Source organism: Quercus suber, unplaced genomic scaffold, assembly GCF_002906115.3.
Source record: "Quercus suber isolate HL8 unplaced genomic scaffold, Cork oak 2.0 scaffold_37, whole genome shotgun sequence".
Taxonomy (NCBI): domain Eukaryota; kingdom Viridiplantae; phylum Streptophyta; class Magnoliopsida; order Fagales; family Fagaceae; genus Quercus; species Quercus suber.
Window position 1 is genome coordinate 1653433 of NW_027069502.1, and position 19556 is coordinate 1672988.

At 32.4% G+C, this 19556-nt stretch overlaps 1 protein-coding gene across 1 annotated transcript; it reads left to right on the top strand.

Annotated features, from left to right (window-relative positions):
• Nucleotides 1-1287: 1287 nt before the first annotated feature.
• Nucleotides 1288-3753, top strand: LOC111984791 (desiccation protectant protein Lea14 homolog). Its single transcript, XM_024016410.2, has 2 exons — nucleotides 1288-1657; nucleotides 3350-3753. Exons 1-2 carry the CDS (start codon nucleotides 1452-1454, stop codon nucleotides 3597-3599), a joined length of 456 nt encoding a protein of 151 aa, XP_023872178.1. The 5' UTR covers nucleotides 1288-1451; the 3' UTR covers nucleotides 3600-3753.
• Nucleotides 3754-19556: the final 15803 nt, after the last annotated feature.

Here is a 19556-nt window from a genome sequence, read left to right on the forward strand (position 1 = left end):
TTATAAGCAATATAAGTTGCATAATACTCAATAAATAATAGTTTTCATTATGTAAAAGATAGATTTCAGATTCTCAGGTCTTTTTCCCCTTTTTCTACTCAAGGTTTAAACACAACTATCTATGGAGGTCATTTTTCCTCAGCTCTCTTTCAATTATTTTTCTCTGAATTTCTAATGCTTGCTAATCTTCAACGAGAATTACTATTTGTTAAGGCACTAGGACCAGGCTAGAAACCTTATTTCTTATTATGCTTCTTCGATTAGTCTTAACGTAAGCTTATATATGTTCAATATTAAAACATATTAGTTTTTTTGTTGAAAATTTTGGGTAAGTGTGCTTTCTCTGTTTCACATAGTTTAGAGGATAATAATAAATGAAGGTATAGATTAAGAGGATAAAGTACAATTTTCCAATTATTTTTTTTTTTGGAGGATAAAAGATTAAAATGACTATTACAGGCTTACAACTTTATCCCACATTTAGAAAAAGAGATAGAAGAATATTTTATGCAAGCTATCTTAAGGATTAGAATATTTATTTTAGGTTGTCTTGCACTTAATGTCGGAGAATATATGAAGGTAACAGGTATATATGTAACCAAATTTGTCAAATCAACATATTAAAAAGAAAATGACAAATCTGAAAAGAAAAAAAGAAAAAGAAAAAAAAAAGTATATGAAACCTTTTTTTTACACTCAAGAAATTACATTTTTTTTCACCCTAAACTATATTTCATTTTACACTTATATTTTGAACTACAAAAATACATGATTAACTCCATAAACTAAAACTCATGTAATACTTTAGATCTTCCCATCACTTTTTCAGTTGAGTTTAACAGAATATAGCATTAAAAAAAAACCAATGTTTATTTTAGAAAGTGGTGAATTAATCTTTTAATTCTAAATTTTGTTAGATTTAAGCTCAAAATAAACGGAAAAAAGTTAAGTGTTGCAAAGTTATTATAATTATAAGGGATTAGTCGCGCACCTATTTCATCTGAATGAAGCGCCAGACCAAATTTAGAGTGAAAACCTTTTCACATAAAAATGAGTTTTATGTCTGTAAAAGTCCTTTTTTTTTTTTTTTTTTTCGAATGAGTTTCGCGTTAGAGTGAACGTATATACAGTTTCATTCCAAAGGTAGAAATTCCGGAAAGTGACTCATCAAATTTTTATTTTGGGTCTTAAGTCATAATCCATCCTGTTAATTAAAGAAAAAAAAAAAAAAATTTCAGATCGTAGATCTTTAAACGCGGAAAAAACGTATCACGCGGAAGATCGTAATATGAGGATGAGGTGTCACCGCCACCTGATTTGAGTAATTATATACGTGTGAAAAACCTAAAAGTTGTCACCACCCAATGTCTCCTACTCCTACCATATAAAATCCTCAAGAGAGAGAGCTGGATCTGTCTATTTCTCTAAAGCTCTCGATCTCTTCAATCAAAATGTCGCAGTTGTTGGACAAAGCTAAGAACTTCGTGGCAGAGAAGGTGGCCAACATAAAGAAGCCAGAGGCTAGTATCAATGATGTCGATTTCAAGCGTGTGAGCCGTGATTCTGTGGAGTATCTCGCTAAGGTCTCTGTGACCAATCCTTATGGACATCCCATCCCCATTTGCGAGATCTCTTACACTCTCAAGAGTGTTGGCAGGTAGCTTCTTTTTTTTTTTTCCTCGTTGCTATATCATGATCTTTGCTTTATTTTTGAATTTTTTTTTTCTCATTTTATGTGATCGATGATGTTACTGAGGAGTCATGAATATTTAGGTTTGATCTAAAACGATCGAGTGCACGCATGCCGTTTTGTATTGATGGATTTTATTTTATTTTTTTGTGGGTTTTTCGTTTGATTTCTTTCTGTTTATTTTTATTCGATCCGTAAATTTCATGGGAAGTTTATATATATATATATATATATAGGGTCTGGTTAATGTGTGTCCTTAGGGCACACATTAATTTCCATTTTTGAGAAAATTTTTTCAAGAATTGAAAAAGTAATAACAGCTTTTTTAATTTCTGAAAAAATATTTTTCAAAAATAAAAAGCTTAACATTAGTAAAATCCATATATATATATATATATATATATTATCAGATCCCATATATCTGGGAAAAGAGGATTCCAGTTCATGTAATAACTCTCTCTTTATTTAATAATAATAATAATAATGATAATGATAATCATGGGATAATACAGAATTCAGTGACATTTATCCATTGTGGCTCATACTTTACTTTTGCAGACTAAATTTCCAAATTATATTAGGTTGAATTAATTTTACCATTCTTTATATGTTTTTCATTTGCACCATGGAACATGGACATTACTCCAACTTTGTTCATTTTAATCTAGTTACAATTCTTCAGTACGTGGTACCTTATGGCAGTTTCAAAGAGCGTGATCTCTTTTTGCTTGTGGCTTCTTAAAGCATTTTTAAAGAGGAAAAAAAGAAAAAAGAAAAAAAAATCAATTTAAGCATATGCTTGGTGGTGTTCTTCCAAGGGAATTTAGAGCTTTCACAATACCACATCTTTTTTGCTAAAAATTCCTTTGAAGAATCTACCGCGGGCATATGCTCAAAAGATGAAGTTCTGACTGGACGATATTTGATCGACAGTTTTTATATTTGGTATACAACTATACATAATTTATCAAAGTTATTATGGTTTCCAAGGGTTAAAAGCTACAATGATCAATTCTTCGAGAAACCATGACGTTTCCTTGGCCTCTTCGGTTATTTGATTAAGGAGGCAAAAACTCTCGTAGGTTCCTTTCATGTTCATAATTGTTCACATATTAAGAGATAAAAGAAAATGTGTTGCTCATAACTTTACTAGATATACTAGTCATGTTAGTGTGAATAGATATGGATTGAGAGTATTCCATTATCTTAATACTTAACACTATAATAATATCAGTTGATTTGGCTGCTTCGGCTTATATTAAAAAAGAAAAAGAAAAGAAGAAGCCACTTACACCATTATGTACACCATTAATTTGTGATCAACTAAGAATTCAAACAAAGTTAAAACTTGTTCAAAGCTATTTAGACTATTTGTGATAAACACTTCTTTTCCTCTCTCAAACAAATTGAATTTGAAATGATTGAAGTTTTTCTATTTGGAATTGTCTTAGGTCTAATTCCTTTTACTTTGACTTGATTATTTGTTACTGCATATTTACAATACAGACACGGTGATCAAATTTAAAACCCTTTTTCTTTTTTATCTCGTTGTAAATTATAATAACTTAATTTTTTGTTTTAAATGTAAAAGATATGGATTGATAAAATCAAAATAAAATTTGCAATAATTTATGGTAATTGTATGTATGTGTGGGCCAGGGTGATTGCATCAGGGACAATGCCAGACCCAGGGTCCCTGAAGGCGAGTGACACAACATTGCTAGAGGTTCCAGTGAAGGTGGCACACAGTATATTGGTGACCTTGGCAAAGGATGTTTGTGCAGATTGGGACATAGACTATGAGTTGGATTTGGGTCTCACTATTGACCTTCCCATCATTGGAAACTTTACCATTCCCCTTTCTACCAAGGGAGAGGTCAAGTTACCTACCCTCTCTGACATGTTTTAACTTTAAGTTCGATGGTTGTGGAATATGATACACACTCTTGATACTGTTTTTGTTTTAGCATCTTTTTGTTGGATGATGAATAACAACTACTTCTTGTATCCTATTACTATCTTCAATTTTTGTTGCATAAATACATATGGGAATTTTCCTTTTAGCGTGCTGTATGCCAATAATTGTTCCAAGTTTTATCTATACAATGGTGTAATCTCTCCAATTATTACGCCCAGTAACACAGGCGATAATTGCTCAACTGATAAATGTAAATTCATATCTCACCAACCAAAAAAAAAAAAAAAATACTGAGTTAATTAATTCTTGATTATCAAAATACTTTTAGATTACAACGTTTCTCAAGATCCAAATTATTTCAATTTTTTGTCAAATTCTATATGTTGGAATGTACATTAACCAAGATATACCTGTGAATTTCCCACCCTCGAAAAGATACACCATTGAATTGTCTAAAACTAACCAACTCAAACCTTTTCATTCGTGATGTATAATTTACAGTTGATTAGTAAAAATTAAAGGTAAGGGAAAATTTTTTATTTTAAACCCTATACTTAGGATGCTAACAGATAACATATTAAATCTTGAAGTCAAAATATACCTGTGAATTTCCCACCCTCGAAAAGATACACCATTGAATTGTCTAAAACTAACCAACTAAAACCTTTTCATTCGTGATGTATAATTTACCGTTGATTAGTAAAAATTAAAGATAAGGGAAAATTTTTGTGGTAATTATACAAAACCCACCTGTGGTTTGGTCTGAAATCACTCTGCCTACTATTAGTTTAAAAAGTGTCACTTTACCCACCTAAAGTATGTTCTTTTTGTTTTCCATAATCAACCTCTGTTAAAATCAGGGGCAAATAAGTATTTTTGCTCAAATTTTATGTTTCTCTCCTCTCAAAACAAAAAATAGCACAAAAATGCAAGAGAAACAAGATCAAAAAGTGGTATTGGTCTCTCTTTCAATTCACATAAATCTTGAACATGAAGAACATACCCAAAAAAATAAAATCCAAATCAACCTACACAAATAACTGAACAAACAATATTGCCCTTCAATCAACTGAACAATACACTATGACCTGTCTCAGGCCACTTACTCGAAACTTGTTGTACCATAGTACCATGATCTTTCACTGGATCTCAAACTCTCTAAGTAAAGAATACAAGCAACCACCATTGATATCTTGCGACATCACTTCATGTTTGGAAAGCCATAACAATCTTTCAATATTGGATGTAATTTCTTCGTTGGAAGACACTGGTTCTTGGCTGTTGCCGATGTAGTTCTTCTATTAATTTTCACAAAACCCTCTCTTTTGATTTTGTTTCTCTTGCATTTTTTTGTTATTTTTTGTTTTGGTAAGAGAAAGACATAAAATTTGAGCAAAAATACCTATTTACCCTTGATTTTAACAGAGGTGGGTTACGGAAAACAAACGGTACACAGCTCAGGTGGGTAAAGTGATACTTTTTAAACCACAGGTAGCCAAAGTAATTTCGGGCCAAACCACAGGTGGGTTTAGTGTAATTACCCCAGAATTTTTATTTTAAACCCTATACTAAGGATGCTAACAAATAACATATTAAATCTTGAAGTCAAAATTCTTGTAACACTAAACTCTTTTTTTTTTGAGAAAACAATAATACTTATTAGAACACATGAACACTACATTTAACTTTAAAGTAAGGTTTAAGTAAGGTTGTAAATAAGTTGAACCAAGTATTAAATTTCAGTTTTATTTAAAACATAAGCCGAGTTCAAGTTATCATCAAACAATATTTACATGTTTATATTTGGTTCATTTTTTTTTTTTTGGAACATGTTCAACTTTATCTGAATAAAGTTATTTGATTTTTTTTCATATACATACAATAAAACATGACTAAAAATGTCTTTTCCATATACAATTCATGAGCCACTAATTTATAACATATAGTTATATACTATTTACTATTATAACTCCACTTAACCGTTAAATTATTTGATAGTCTCAATATGGATTTATTACATTACTCAATGAATTGGCTAATAGTACACAATCCAACTAAAAGAAGTTTGAAATTATTTAAATTTTGATTATAGGAATTAGTTATTTATTTGACCTTTTTTTTGTATAAAACTTAGGGCTCATTTAGTATTATTGTTCTAGTAATGTTGTTTATATTTTTTAAAAACATGTGTGACAAAAAAGTAAGTAAAAATACGTGTAATATTATTTAAACATTGAAAATTGTTATTAAAATGTAGGCGTAAATACACTTTTGGTCCCTACATTTTGGGCTGATTCTCGATTTGGTCCCTAAATTGATTTTGCTCCTAGGTCAGTCCTTGATTTTAGAAAATCGATTCTATTTTGGTCCCTGTTGTCAACCTAGTAACAGAAAAATCAGACGTGGCAGACGGAGTGCATAGTTGGCGTGTTATATGCTGATGTGGTTAATAAAATAATAATAAAAAAGCCACATCAGCATCTGATTTTTTTTTTTTTTAAATTATCAATTTTAACAAAATTAAAAAAAAAAAGCATAAAAACATAAAAATACATAGATTCATATTTGAAAATGAATACACAAAAATATAAACCCAAGTCACAAGAACTCAAGAACACAAAAAATATTTGGGCATTTAACATCTTTCCCTGAATTTTTTTTTTCAAACGAAACACTGTTAAATTCACATCTAAAAAGATGATGCCTAAGATTTTCATCACAACATTTTCTTTCCACCCAAAACCAAAATTTTTTTATGAAACAAACATACACACACAAACACAGTCCATCCGGCTCACAATAATAACAAACCCAACCAACCTCATAAATTTTCCTTGAACAATCATCAACATTTTCCCCAGAAAATCAAGATTTTCTTTCAAACCAAACACTAAAATAACTCACATTTAACAAACAAACATAAACACAAACCCAGCCACCACTTCCACCGATCAAACCCATAAATTCAAACCCAAACCCAGAAATTTTCTTATGAAACAAACGTAAACTCAAAACCAATGAACGACCAACCCCCACAGAAACACAGAAAAATCCAACCACCACCTCCACTAATCAAACAATCAAACCCACCACCACACCACTTATCAAACAATCAAGAGAGAGAGTCGGGTTTAGAGAGAGAGAAAGTTAGAGATTAAGAGAAAAACTACCCATTACCAGCGATTGAAGTCCAACCCATTAAACTCGCTGGAAGACTTGTCCGATCCCAAACGAATTGCCTCACTTCGATTCGGTCTCCAAGCCCGTTGGCTTCAACGTTGTTTATGAGCCCAGGAAGGAGAGTGTCAATGTTGATCCGCCACTACTCCTTCATCTCCTCATCGTGGGATGACTCCACCACCACCAGTAAGAGAGGAAAAGAGAGTGGGTGAGTTAGAGAGAGAGGGATCTGAACTTGAGAGAGAGAGAGCTTGAGAGAGTTATGAAACATTTGAGTCTAGATTTTGTTTTGGGTTTGTGAGGGGTTTTCAATTTTTTTTTTTTAACTTTAATTTTGTCTAAAAATTGATATATTTAAAATTTTGTGATGTGTTTGTTTGCCAAGAGAGTTCAAGAATATTTGAGAAAGTTGCTATAAATTTTTTTCTCAATCTTTAAAACTGAAAAATAATTTTGTTTTTGTTTTTTTTTTAATTAAATTAACATTGAAAAATAAAAATGATTTTTTTATTTTTTTAATTTTGTTAAAATTGATAATTTAAAAAAAAAAATCAGATGCTGACGTGGCATGCTGATGTGGCTTTTTTATTATTATTTTATTAGCCACGTCAGCATATAACACGCCAATCGTGCAGTCCGTCTGCCATGTCAGATTTTTCTGTTACTGGGTTGACGACAGAGACCAAAATAGAATCGATTTTCTAAAATCAGGGATTGACCTAGGAGCAAAATCAATTTAGGGACCAAATCGAAAATCAACCCAAAATATAAGGACCAAAAGTGTATTTACGCCTAAAATGTATGTACCAAACGCGGATTAATATTTTTGTTAACTGATTGGTGAGCGTGTAATGGTTAACAAATCAAAAAGGTAACCGACATTTTGTCCATCACGCTTACTTCTTCTAATTTTTTCTTTCTTATTTTGTCCTAGAGCCTCCAATGGTCTGGCTCATTCCCTTGCTTGTTGGGCCTTCTTTTGTTCTTTCGGCTCATCGCATCTCATACATTCCATTTTAGGTTTGTCTGCTAGTGATAGGCCAGCTGGGTTACGCTTAGACCTTAAATAATATTTTACCTTAAAAGAAAAAGGCTAAATATATATATATATATATAGGTCTAGTTAATGTGTGTCTTAAGGGCACATATTAAGTCATCTATTTTTAAAAACATTTTTTTGAAAATTGAAAAAACTGTTAATACTTTTTCAATTTTCGAAAATTTTTTTTCCAAAAATGAAAAATAATGTGTGCCTTTAGGGTACACATTAACAAAATCCTCTCTTTATATATATATATATATTTTTTTTTTTTTTTTAAATATAAAAAGGAGTAGATGGTGGATCACCTCTAGCTATTCTTTTTTGATAATTTTGTTTTAGAGAGTTTCAACCTATGAATATTGCTCTTGATGATAATTTTACATTAGATCAAGATACCAATTGGTTTTTGGTGTAGGCAGAGATTGAATCTCGTATCTCTTATTAAATTATTAAATATTTTACTAATTGAATTAACTGAAACTCACTATTTTTTATAAAACATATACTACAATACTTACTACTATTTGTTTCCAAATGACAAAAAAGGGTGCTTTTTTTTTTTTTTTGAATAAATACTTTATTGACCAAGCAAAAATAGAGAACAGTCAGAAATTTTGAGCTGAGTCCATCTCTATCAAAAGTCTGGACAATTTCAAGATGATAGGGAAGAAATGGGTACTGGACCAGTCCAGGACAAAAGGGCAGCCCATTGTGCTAAAAGATGGGCAGTTGCCTTCTTTATACACAAAAGAAAATTATATATTTACAAAATTTTTGGCTAAACTAAGAATATCCTCAACTTTGATGCTCCAGTGAGGGGATAAGCCTGATTTTTGCAAAGGCTTTATCACATTCCACGCATCTCCTTCTACATCAACAAAGGGGATATGGCAAAGGGGGTGTTAGTTTATTTCAAAGTGTGGACCAGATAAAAGTGGTCCACAGACTCCACACTCCATTTTACACGGATAAAAACGGACATAACAAAGTATATAAGAAAGGCTTAACACAAGTCAGCCTTAAGAGGCAATCTTGAAGCCTAAAGGTCGGGTCTGAGGTGAAGCAAAGTTAAAGGAGCTACAAAAGAAGCTCAAGAAAGAAGAAAAAAAAAAAAAAATCACATTTTATGTTTTTAAAAAAAAAGCAGCTACTTAACCAAGCAGTTTCTCTAGCCTGAATTGGTGCCAAGCAGTTTCTCTAACCTGAATTGGTGCTTTCTCTTTGTGGAAGAATGGCCCAAAAATCTCCCATCTATTTTCTGTGGATAATAGTTTACTATTTTGCCAAGCTAAATTGGAGGATATCCATGTTAGTCAAGAAATATTGAAACACCATGAGGCTGCATCCGGTTAGTAGATAAATAGGGAGAAAACAACCTTATTTTTCAGCAAATCAGTAAGTGTAGCTTCGAAGAATTCCATCAAGCTCTTGCTTGGGGTTCCGTAAATAAAGGAATACGAAAAATACCTTGGATTACTAGTGGTTGTGGGGAGAAATAAGAGGGTGAGCTTGAACAATATAAAAGATATATAGAGTCTGAAATAAGCTGCAAGGGTGGAAAGAGAAACTACTGTCACAAGTAAGAAAGTACTATTAAAGGCCATTGTGCAAGCCATACCTACCTTTGCTATGACTTGCATTAAGTTGCGTATTAGTCTATGCCAAGACATTGAGATGATGATCCGTAAGTTTTGGTGAGGGCAAAGAGGAGATTGTCGAGAAATCCATTGGAAGAAGTGCGGTTGGGTTGATTGGGATTAGGAACTTATGGAAGTTCAATGATGCCATGCTCGCAAAACAAGTTTGGAGGTTGATAAATGATACTGAATCCCTTCCTTATAAGGTTTTCAAAGTGAAATATTTTCCAAACGGCTCTATATTTGATGCTAAAGCTTCGTTGGGGTTGTTTGCTTGGAAAAGCATCCTACGGGCTAGAAAGGTTATTTCTATGGGTGCTAGATGGCGGATTGGAGATGGGTCAAACATCAAAATCTGTGAAGATAGGTGGCTGCCAGATGCGGGGGGTGGAAATTTTTTTTCACCAGGTCCTTACCTTCCAAGAGATGCTACGATGGATGCACTTATTGATGGAGACGGCAACATGGAATTTTCAATTTATAGAGGAAACCTTTCTACCTTTTGACGCAAGCAGAATAAAAGCAATCCCTTTATGCTCCTTGGGTCAGACTTTGTTGGCCATGGGATAAAATTGGGGAGTACACAGTTAAGGCGGGGTATAAAATATTGTGTGAAGAGGAGGACTATGATTCGGCATCTACTTCAAATAATGACTCCGTTGTTAAGTTTTGGAGGAGCCTTTGGAAGCTAAAAGTCCCGGGGAAAATAAAACACTTTCAGTGGAAAGCTTGCTCTGATGCGCTGCCAACGAAGAGTAATCTTCACAGGCACAAAATCACTCCTGATGATCTATGTTCTCGCTGTGCTAAGGAACCTGAAACAGTGATGCATGCCATGTGGTCTTGCGAAGAAGTGCAGGTGGCGTAGAAAAAAATATTTCGGTTGGGTGGAGAGGGGTGCTGCTGCTGCGTATTCTTTCTCAGACCTGCTAGATATAGTCAAAACCGAGCCACATCTACTGAATATTTTTGTTGTGACAGCTTGGAAATTATGGAATCTCAGAAACAAGATTAGAGCGGGTGAGACTGTGATCCCTATTGAGACTGAAGCTGATTCTGCCTGAGCATACAACTCTGACTACCAGAAGGTTTTCAAGCAAAGAAAGCACACTTCCAGACCCCACAACATCAAATGGAAGCCACCCGATAACAGCTGTGTAAAAGTGAACTTTGATGGCATAATGTTTGATGACGTAGATGAGGCGGGTATTGGGGTTGTTATTCGCAATGTACATGGCGAAATTGTGGCCTCCCTGGCTGAGAAGATTCAGAAACCCACCACAGTGATTGCCTTGGAGCTACTGGCAGCCAGACGAGTTGCTCTCTTTACTCAGGAGATGGGGCTTCACCGTGTGGTACTTGAGGGTGACTCTGAGTTCGTTACACACTCATTGAAATATGGTGCAAATTTCGGGTCAATGCATGGTCATTTGATTAAGGATATTCTCTCCTATGTAAACTTTTTTCAGAGTTTGTCTCTCTCTCACACTTATAGGCAAGATAATGCAGTTGCAGATGCCTTAGCTAAGAGAGCTAGATTTTCGTTTCCGCTTTTAGTTTGGATGAGACATGTTCCTTCTAATGTATTTAAATTTGTGCTAGCTGATTTTCCAGCAACTTGATCAATAAAGTTTCTTGGTTTTTCTCTTAAAAAAAATATAAAAATGGAAAGATTGGCAAAGTTTCTAGCAATAAGCACACAAAAATTGAGGTTTACGTTTTATTATTACTAGTCGTTAACCTGTGCAATGCACAGAATAATTTTTATAATTTGGCTCAAAGCATATTATGGCTCAAAGCATATTATAATTTTTTTTTTAATCCATAATAGTACATAATGTTAAACCAAGAGCAAAATGGGGGAAAATATGAAGAGAATACAAATTGACTAAAAAAGAGATGAGAATCTTAACAAATTTAAGTTAAGAAAAAACAGTTGCCAATGTAAATCCTTCAATTTAAGAACTTTCATGGCCTTGCAATTAATGCCCGAAAACCAAGTCTTATTTGGTTGAAAATAGCTACGGAATTAAAAAAATGAAAAAAGAAAAAAAGAGGGCTCTCTCCTTTTCTTCCAACCTCAAAAGTGTCAAGCAAGGATCATAGAATGGATTATGGGCAATAATAAAAGTCCACAACACAAATATGGGTAAAAGAAACCACCTACAACATTTAACATTCTGTGAGGCAAAAGATATGACAATCCAACTACAAATTTGAGTTAAAAAATTAATTTCAAGTAATATAGAAAAGCATGATTCCAAGCCAAAATTTTGATTCTGTTCAGGAACAAAATATGATCCAGCTCAGATTTTCACAAAAGAAGAAACTGCATTTTTTTTTTCTCTCTATATTTTCATTTTTCTTTTGCTCCAAATGTGATGAATAAATTAAAGTTTTAAAAGACAACAAAGATGAAAAAATTGATGTGTAACCCCAAAGTCTTAGGGCATAGAATTCAACTTAAGCAATCTATATATTAAACTCTAGGAGTTTATACTTTCTTTTTCAGCTTTAGATGTCTTTGTGATTCTCATTTAAAAAAAAAAAAAAAAGCTTTAAATGTAAATAAGCACCCTTTCATCAACATGTTTAATATAAACGCAAGCCAAGGAAAAAAACTATAACCAAAAAAAAAAAAGAAAGAAAGAAGAGAATCCTATAGAGAGTTGAGAACAATTACATCTCAGAGAAGAAGCAATTAACAATAAAATTACTAAATTTCTAAACTTTGTTTTATCGACATTGTACAACTTTTTCATTAAAAAAAAAGAAATAGTATAACTTAAAATGATGAACCATAGAGAACTTTTTTCCCTTTTCTTTTTAATAGTAGAAAAAAGGAACAAAACAGAATAGTAGAAGAATTAAAACCTTCTAGGTTGTGTTCCTTGCAAATCCTCCAAAACCAAAGGAAACCTACCCAAAAAAAAAAAAACATGAAAAATAATCAAGCAATAGGGAACCAAATGAAACAAAAGAAAAATAAGAAAAATCTTTATGAAAAAAAGAGAGGAAAAAATAGGGATGTACGGATTCAAAGGTGAGAATTGAGGCAACGTGGTAATGGCGGAGTTTACAAACAAATTGAGAGACAAACAGACATAATTTGGGAAAACAAATTTGAAAAGAATTGGGAGAATTACCTGACATGATAAACCAATCAAAATCTCATCCTGATTATATGGGTTAGTTGACAATTGAAGATTTGGGTGATTTCTAAGGAGGTCATATGGTGAGAATTGGAGATTATGGTGTGTTGGAGAGGGTGGATCTACAGTGTTTGGAAGCACCTGTCCAGACCTACACGCAATAGTAATAATAATATCACGAATGTGAAAAGACTAAATTACTAGAGCCAGTCGGGTATATTATATGTAAAACGATACTTGTATTTTGATATTTTCATACCCTAACACTATCAACTACTAATATTTTATATCGCAAATACTTCTAATATAAAATAGACAATACATTTCACTCTAAAATGATTGCAGGTACCTGGCTCAATCAGTTTCAACGGACCAAGATCAGACACGTCTTTAGGGAGGCCAACAGAGGAGTTGACTACCTTGCCAAGAAAGCTTGTTCCTTGTTTAATGATGTTGTTAATGATTTTGTTGTTTTGAATGCTCCCCCTTCCCCTGATCTAGATGTAATTTTGAGGCTCATAGCCAATACGTTGCCTTTTGTGGCTAGCTAATCTAATATAATTCAACTTCTTGACCAAAAAAAAAAAAAAAAAAAAAAATCCAAATAGAGACACAGTATTGCACATACAGTTTAGATTAAACTTAATAAACCAATAATGATATAACAAAGACTCCCACAGATACACACAGTCTACTCCAACCCTGCCCCAAACAAAAAATATATAGGGAATTCAATAATCAAATAGAAAATAACAAACTGAATCTGAGTTTCCAGTCAGTTATACAACTTCTTAATAGGATGCTTACATAATATTTCAGCCAAAATACTTTGTATTTCAAACAATATCTTATACGAATTAAGAAATCCAACCAAGGTTACTAATAATAACAAAAAAATAAAGAAAAGTACAAATCTCCAACCAAATAGAAAAAGGAATTAAAATACAAAATAAGAAAATGTGAGAACCTGAGAGGAGGAGGATATAGTATATGTATACTCATGGATTGTCACACTATCTTAACCATCAAGGGGCAGCATTGAAGTTTTATAGGTCAAATCACATATTGAGTAACCCCTTCCTGAATTTAATATATATTAGAACCACATGCAAAACCAAACTATAGGTTTACAAATATCCTCATACTCAGTTGCTTTAAATTTCAAATTCACAAATAATAATAAAAATTTCCAACCAAATTCAAAATTAAAAAACTACAAAATACAATCAACTCTAGAATACAAACCAAATTCAGAATTATAGAGCAAGAAATAAAAATTTCATCAACACATTTTTAATTCCCTATTTCTCTATAATGACGAGGCAGAAGGCTGGCATTTTAGGTAGCCAAATAATTATTCAACCAAACAGACAATTAAGCTAAGGTAAATCGAATATGTTAAAAAAACCTAAACAGCAAATAAAGCAGAACTTGAAGATAAAGCAAAACCTGTTGGATTGTTGTCAGATTTTGAGGGTTGGTGATAGAAATATGAGTGTACACAGTGGAAAAAATTAACAGATATACTTCATTCACAATTGATAATACGTGCCATGTAAGTTTTAGAATTAGAGAATAAGAGAGTGTACCTTGAAGTAGTGAAATTCAAAACTAAAGATGAAAAGCACTTGAAAAGACTTTCAATCTTCACTTCAATTCCACTTGATATCCAAGAAGTGTGATCTCTCAATCAGTTATATGTGTGTATGTTCTAGAGAGAATCAAAGAGTGTCCAACCCTCTCATACATACCAATTCACGTTCTTATAAAATTCTGTATGTTTATCTCCTAATAATTGATTATCTAATTGGGCTAGCCTTTTAGGCCTTCCCAATTGGGCTTTAGTAAAATGGCTTGGAGTGGGACCAAAAGAGAACAAATAAGACACTAGCTCCAATGGGCCTTGGACTTTTCTGTCAACTCTTGACAAGTCTATAGTTACCATTAATTATATTTAATATCACTGTAAAATATAATTGTACTCTAGGCCTTATTAATAAATTATATCCCAATACTTTATTGTACATGCAACCCCTTCATAAAATATTCATAGTAATACAAAGTCATGAATGTAGACTGCCACTTTGTAAATTACTACATCTTAATCCTTGAGTACCTGATTTAATCCTTTAAGTTATTTATCATATATTTATGAAATCCAATTTCATAAATATATACTTTAGTAACTATTTACTAAAGTAGTTAGGCCTAACATTTTGAATAACAAACCCATTAAACTTATTTCAAGGGAATATTTTGTATCTCCGTTAAGATACTATGAATTTTATCTTGAGAATATATGTTCCATCAACACTAAATGTGGCTGCCCAACATACTGAGATTTTGACCGTTATTTTAGATCTCACTCCTGATATATCGAAGCAATTTACACTTCATGATTAAGTCCACTATTCTCTCAGGATTAAGAGGTCATATGAATAAAAGTTGTGAGATTTATTATTCATTTGACAGTTGTTAGGAGAATAATAAATCTCACAGCGGTTCATTTCAATATGTTTTAACTCTTAAAACATATCAACATATCAAATAGAAGTTTCCACTTCCATGATCAAGACAAATCATCTTAGTTGATATGTTATAGTCTTCGTAGATGAAATACCCAATTTCATTACCAACTACGAACTAAAATTCTGAGTTTACAAAGAACTTGTGAATTATATCTTCTGTGACTTTTCACATAAATCACATACAATGCATCTCAAGAACTATATGATAATGTCCGAATATTCATGTTACCATTATTTCTGATAATAATAAAACAAATTTATTAATCACAACATTAAGTCATATATAATGTCATGCATAGCATCTTACAATAGGATTTTAGGATACTAATCCTAATAGTTGGGAGGCTCTTCAATACTATCTCCACTACAAAACTCATTCATATCCACAATATTTTCTTACAAAACCTATAGAATTTGATTTTCTATTAGTGTTTCCCTGACTTCAATAAAAAATAATAGAGAGGAAAAAAGGGTTAGGAATTGAAATCCCTAAATTGATAGAAAACCTAATTGAAGGCAGTAGGAAAAGAAATTAGTCATAGATTAATTGAGAAATACCCAGAGAGAATTATCTGATATGGCGGCCAGGTCGGAGATTGAAAACGTTGGCACCCATGGTTAAGCTTGGGTCTGCGTTTGAGAGAGGAACACCCATGGTCATGCTTGGGTCAGCATTTGAGAAAGTATAGATAACAATCTTTTGCTTGATTTGTTGTTTCTTCGTTGATTCTTTAGTCTACTAGCAAAATAGGTTTGTTTCAAGAGTTTTATCGGGTTTGCTTTTGGGGAAGAAAGAGAGGTTTGTTATCTACGGCTCACTATTAGATAATTAATAGTTTATTAATTAGTTTTTTTATTAAAAAAATATAAATAAAAAGTGCTAATGTGGAAAATTGTGGAGAGAGCAGAGGCTTTGGTTATATATATATATATATATATAGATTTATTATTATTATTTGGTCTTTTAGTTTTGCATTAATTAGATTTTTGTGTGTGAAAGTTTCAACCTATGACGTTCGCTTTTGATGATAAGACACTAATTGGTTTTTAGTGTAGACAGAGATTGAACCTTAGATCTCTTATTCAATCATCAGAGATTTTACCAGTTGAACTAATTGAAACTCATGAGATATTTCATTTCTATTTGTGGTAGACGATGAAATGTGAGCACAACCCTAAAAGAGATTTTTTTTTTCTTTTTTTGTTTTAGTGATACTAGGGTTGCTACCAATTTAATTATATAATGGTGTATCACCAAACTTTTTTTTAAAAAAGAAAATATTACAAATCACAACAAAGTTTTTTTCAAATATGTATTTATTAGATGGTTGAAGTCTATGTTAGAGTTTGTGCCCTAAAAATCCAATTTATTGGCATGTTATAAATAATTAAATTGTTTAATTATATGAGACTATCTATAAACGAACTAATGAGACATTATCTAAGTCCATGAGATGCATAGTATGTAATTTATGTGAAAAGTCACAGAAATATATAAATCACAAGTTCTTTGTAAACTCAGAATTTTAGTTCATAGTCGGTGATAAAATTGGGCATTTCATCTGCGAAGACGATTTGTCTTGATCATGGAAGTGGAGACTTCTAGTTGATATGTTGATATGTTTTAAGAGTTAAGACATATTGAACTGGATCGTTGTGAGATTTATTATTCTCCTAACGAGTGTCAAATGAATAATAAATCTCATGACTTCTATTTACATCAACTCTAAATCCTGAGAGAATAATGGACCTGATCATGAGATGTAGGTTGCTTTGATATATCAGGAGTAAGATCTATAAGTCATGGTCAAAATCTCAGTATGTTGGGCAATCACATTTAGTGTTGATGGAACATATATTCTCAAGATGAAATTCATAATCTCTTAATGGAGATATAAAATATTCCCTTGAGATAAGTTTAATGGGTTTGGTTATTCAGAGTGTTGGACGCAACCACTTTAGTAAGGAACTACTAAAGTATATATTTATGTAATTGGATTATTTATATAGTGGTATTAAATATAGTTAATGGTAACTTTAGACTTGTCAAGAGTTGACAGAAAAGCCCAAGACCCATTAGAGCTAGTGTCTTACTGGTCCATTTTGGTCCCACTCCAAGCCACATACTAGAGCCCAATTGGAATAGCCCAAAAGGCTAGCCCAATTAGATAATCAGTTATATATATAAGGAGAGAAACATACAGAATTTCATAAGTCTTTCCATAACAATCTTTTATTAAGATCAAAAGACATGAAATGGTTTGTATGTGGGTGTTAGACACTCTTTTATTCTCTTCTTGGAAATTGATTGAGAGACCACACTTCTTGGGCATCAAGTGGAATTGGAGTGAAGATTAAAAGTGTTCCAAAGTAATTCTCAAGTTTAGGTTTTGAATTTTACCACACCAAGGTATGCTTTCTATTCTTTGTTCTAGAATTCAAGGTTACATGTTATTTCTCATGAATGAAGTAGATCCGTGATTGTTGCTTTCTGCTGTGTGTTTTGTATGAGATACAAAACTAGATTTTCCAACAGTCTACCAATCTTTTTTATTCTTACATTAGTTTTTATGTTTTATGTAGTAAAATTTGTAATAGTTTTAGCTTAAAAAAAAAAAAAAAATTAACTATTGACTATTATTTTAAGCTATATTGTTTAAGATTGGGAGTTTACGCAATTGCTAAACTCGCCTAAGGGTTGGGCTTACTCGGGTCAATAAAGAGTTACTAACTTGCCATGTTTAGAGAGAAGGACAAAAATGATGGCATCAGGAAGAACATCCACAATGAGGTCAACTTGGAGAGTCCTAGAATGTGTGCATGTGGCCTAACAAGAGGGTGCCATGTGGCATAATCTAGACATGCCATGTGGCTTCAATGGAGTCCCTATCCCTCAATTTTAACCTTTGCTAGGATTAGAACATAAACTATAGTACACTTAAGACATGACTGTAATATGGAATTTTATTAGCAATTAATTTGGATTGCAATAAATCTTGACATGTTTCTACAATATAACAAAAGTTTATTAGATTTCCAAATCAATTACATGTACAACAATTTTTTTAGGAATAATTACAAGTACAACTGGATAAGAATAAGAAATGAAAAATATTTTAAGAGCAACTGGACCCAATAAAACAATAACACATAATTCACAAAAACTTGAATAAATCCTACAAACTAAACATAATTTTTAGGGAATCATGACAATTGTCCTGACAAAGACCCAAAAAGGCATTAGAACCACAAAATTTTCAAAATAAACTATTTCACTTGATTCAAGCCCCATTTTTGTTAATAAATGGTCAGAACGAAGAGCATTTCATGTATTTTGAAAATGAATCATTTTTATCCTAATATGATAGTTGGATCTTTAATTAAACCCTGTTTTTGGTCTGGGAAATTTTTGGTGAAATGATATTGTTATGACATTAATACCCAATTGCATCAATATTTTGCAAAAATTAGAGAAGATCAAAATGGGATGATGGCAACTAGGAAGGGAAAACGATTTTTTTTTTTTTTTTTTTTTAGAAAAAAAAAAAGGAAGGAAGTATTGTTTTGGTGCTTTAAAAATTGACACGAGTAAGGCATACGATAGGGTAGACTTGAAATTCCAGAAGGTTGTGCTAGTGGCCATGAATTTTAGTCCAAGGTGGATTGGTTGGGTCATGGAGTGTTTTTAATTGTTCAAACCACCAAAAGGCCTTAAACAGGAGGATCCTATATTCCCTTATCTCTTTCTTTTGTGTGCTAATGTGTTGTCCCCTGCATTCTTAAAAGTTGAACATAATAAGGACATTCATGGAATAAGGTAGGCAAAAATGGATGTACCGTTACCCACATTTTCTTTGCTAATGACTCTCTACTCTTCTTCAAAAAAGACAACAAATCCTTTCAAAATATCTAGAATATCCTATAATGGTACTATAACTTGTTAGGGCAGAACATTAATTTGGCCGAATCAGACCTTTTTTGCTCCCCCAACATGCCTGAAGATGAGCAAATTTCCTTAGCCAATTCTCTTCAGGTGAACTTGGTCCTAACCCCAATAAATATCTAGGTCTTGACTTTAAATTGAGAGGAAAGAGAGTTTATGATTTCCAATTTTTGGTGAACAAGTTAAAATCCAAGCTTCAAAGTTGGAAAGCAAGATTGCTATCCTAAGCAAGTAGAGGTACTCTCATTACCTTTGTTCTCCAAACCTTACCCCTTTATACTTTCTCTTCCTTCAAAGTCCCTGAAACTATTTGCAAGAGATTAGACTTAGTCATTAGAAACTTTTGGTAGGGGCATGAATAGGGTGTTAATAAACTACACTTGGTCCATTGGGATAAAATGTGCCAAAATAGAAAAGAGGGTGGCATTGGTTTTAAAAAATTCAACCTCATGAACCAAGCAATGCT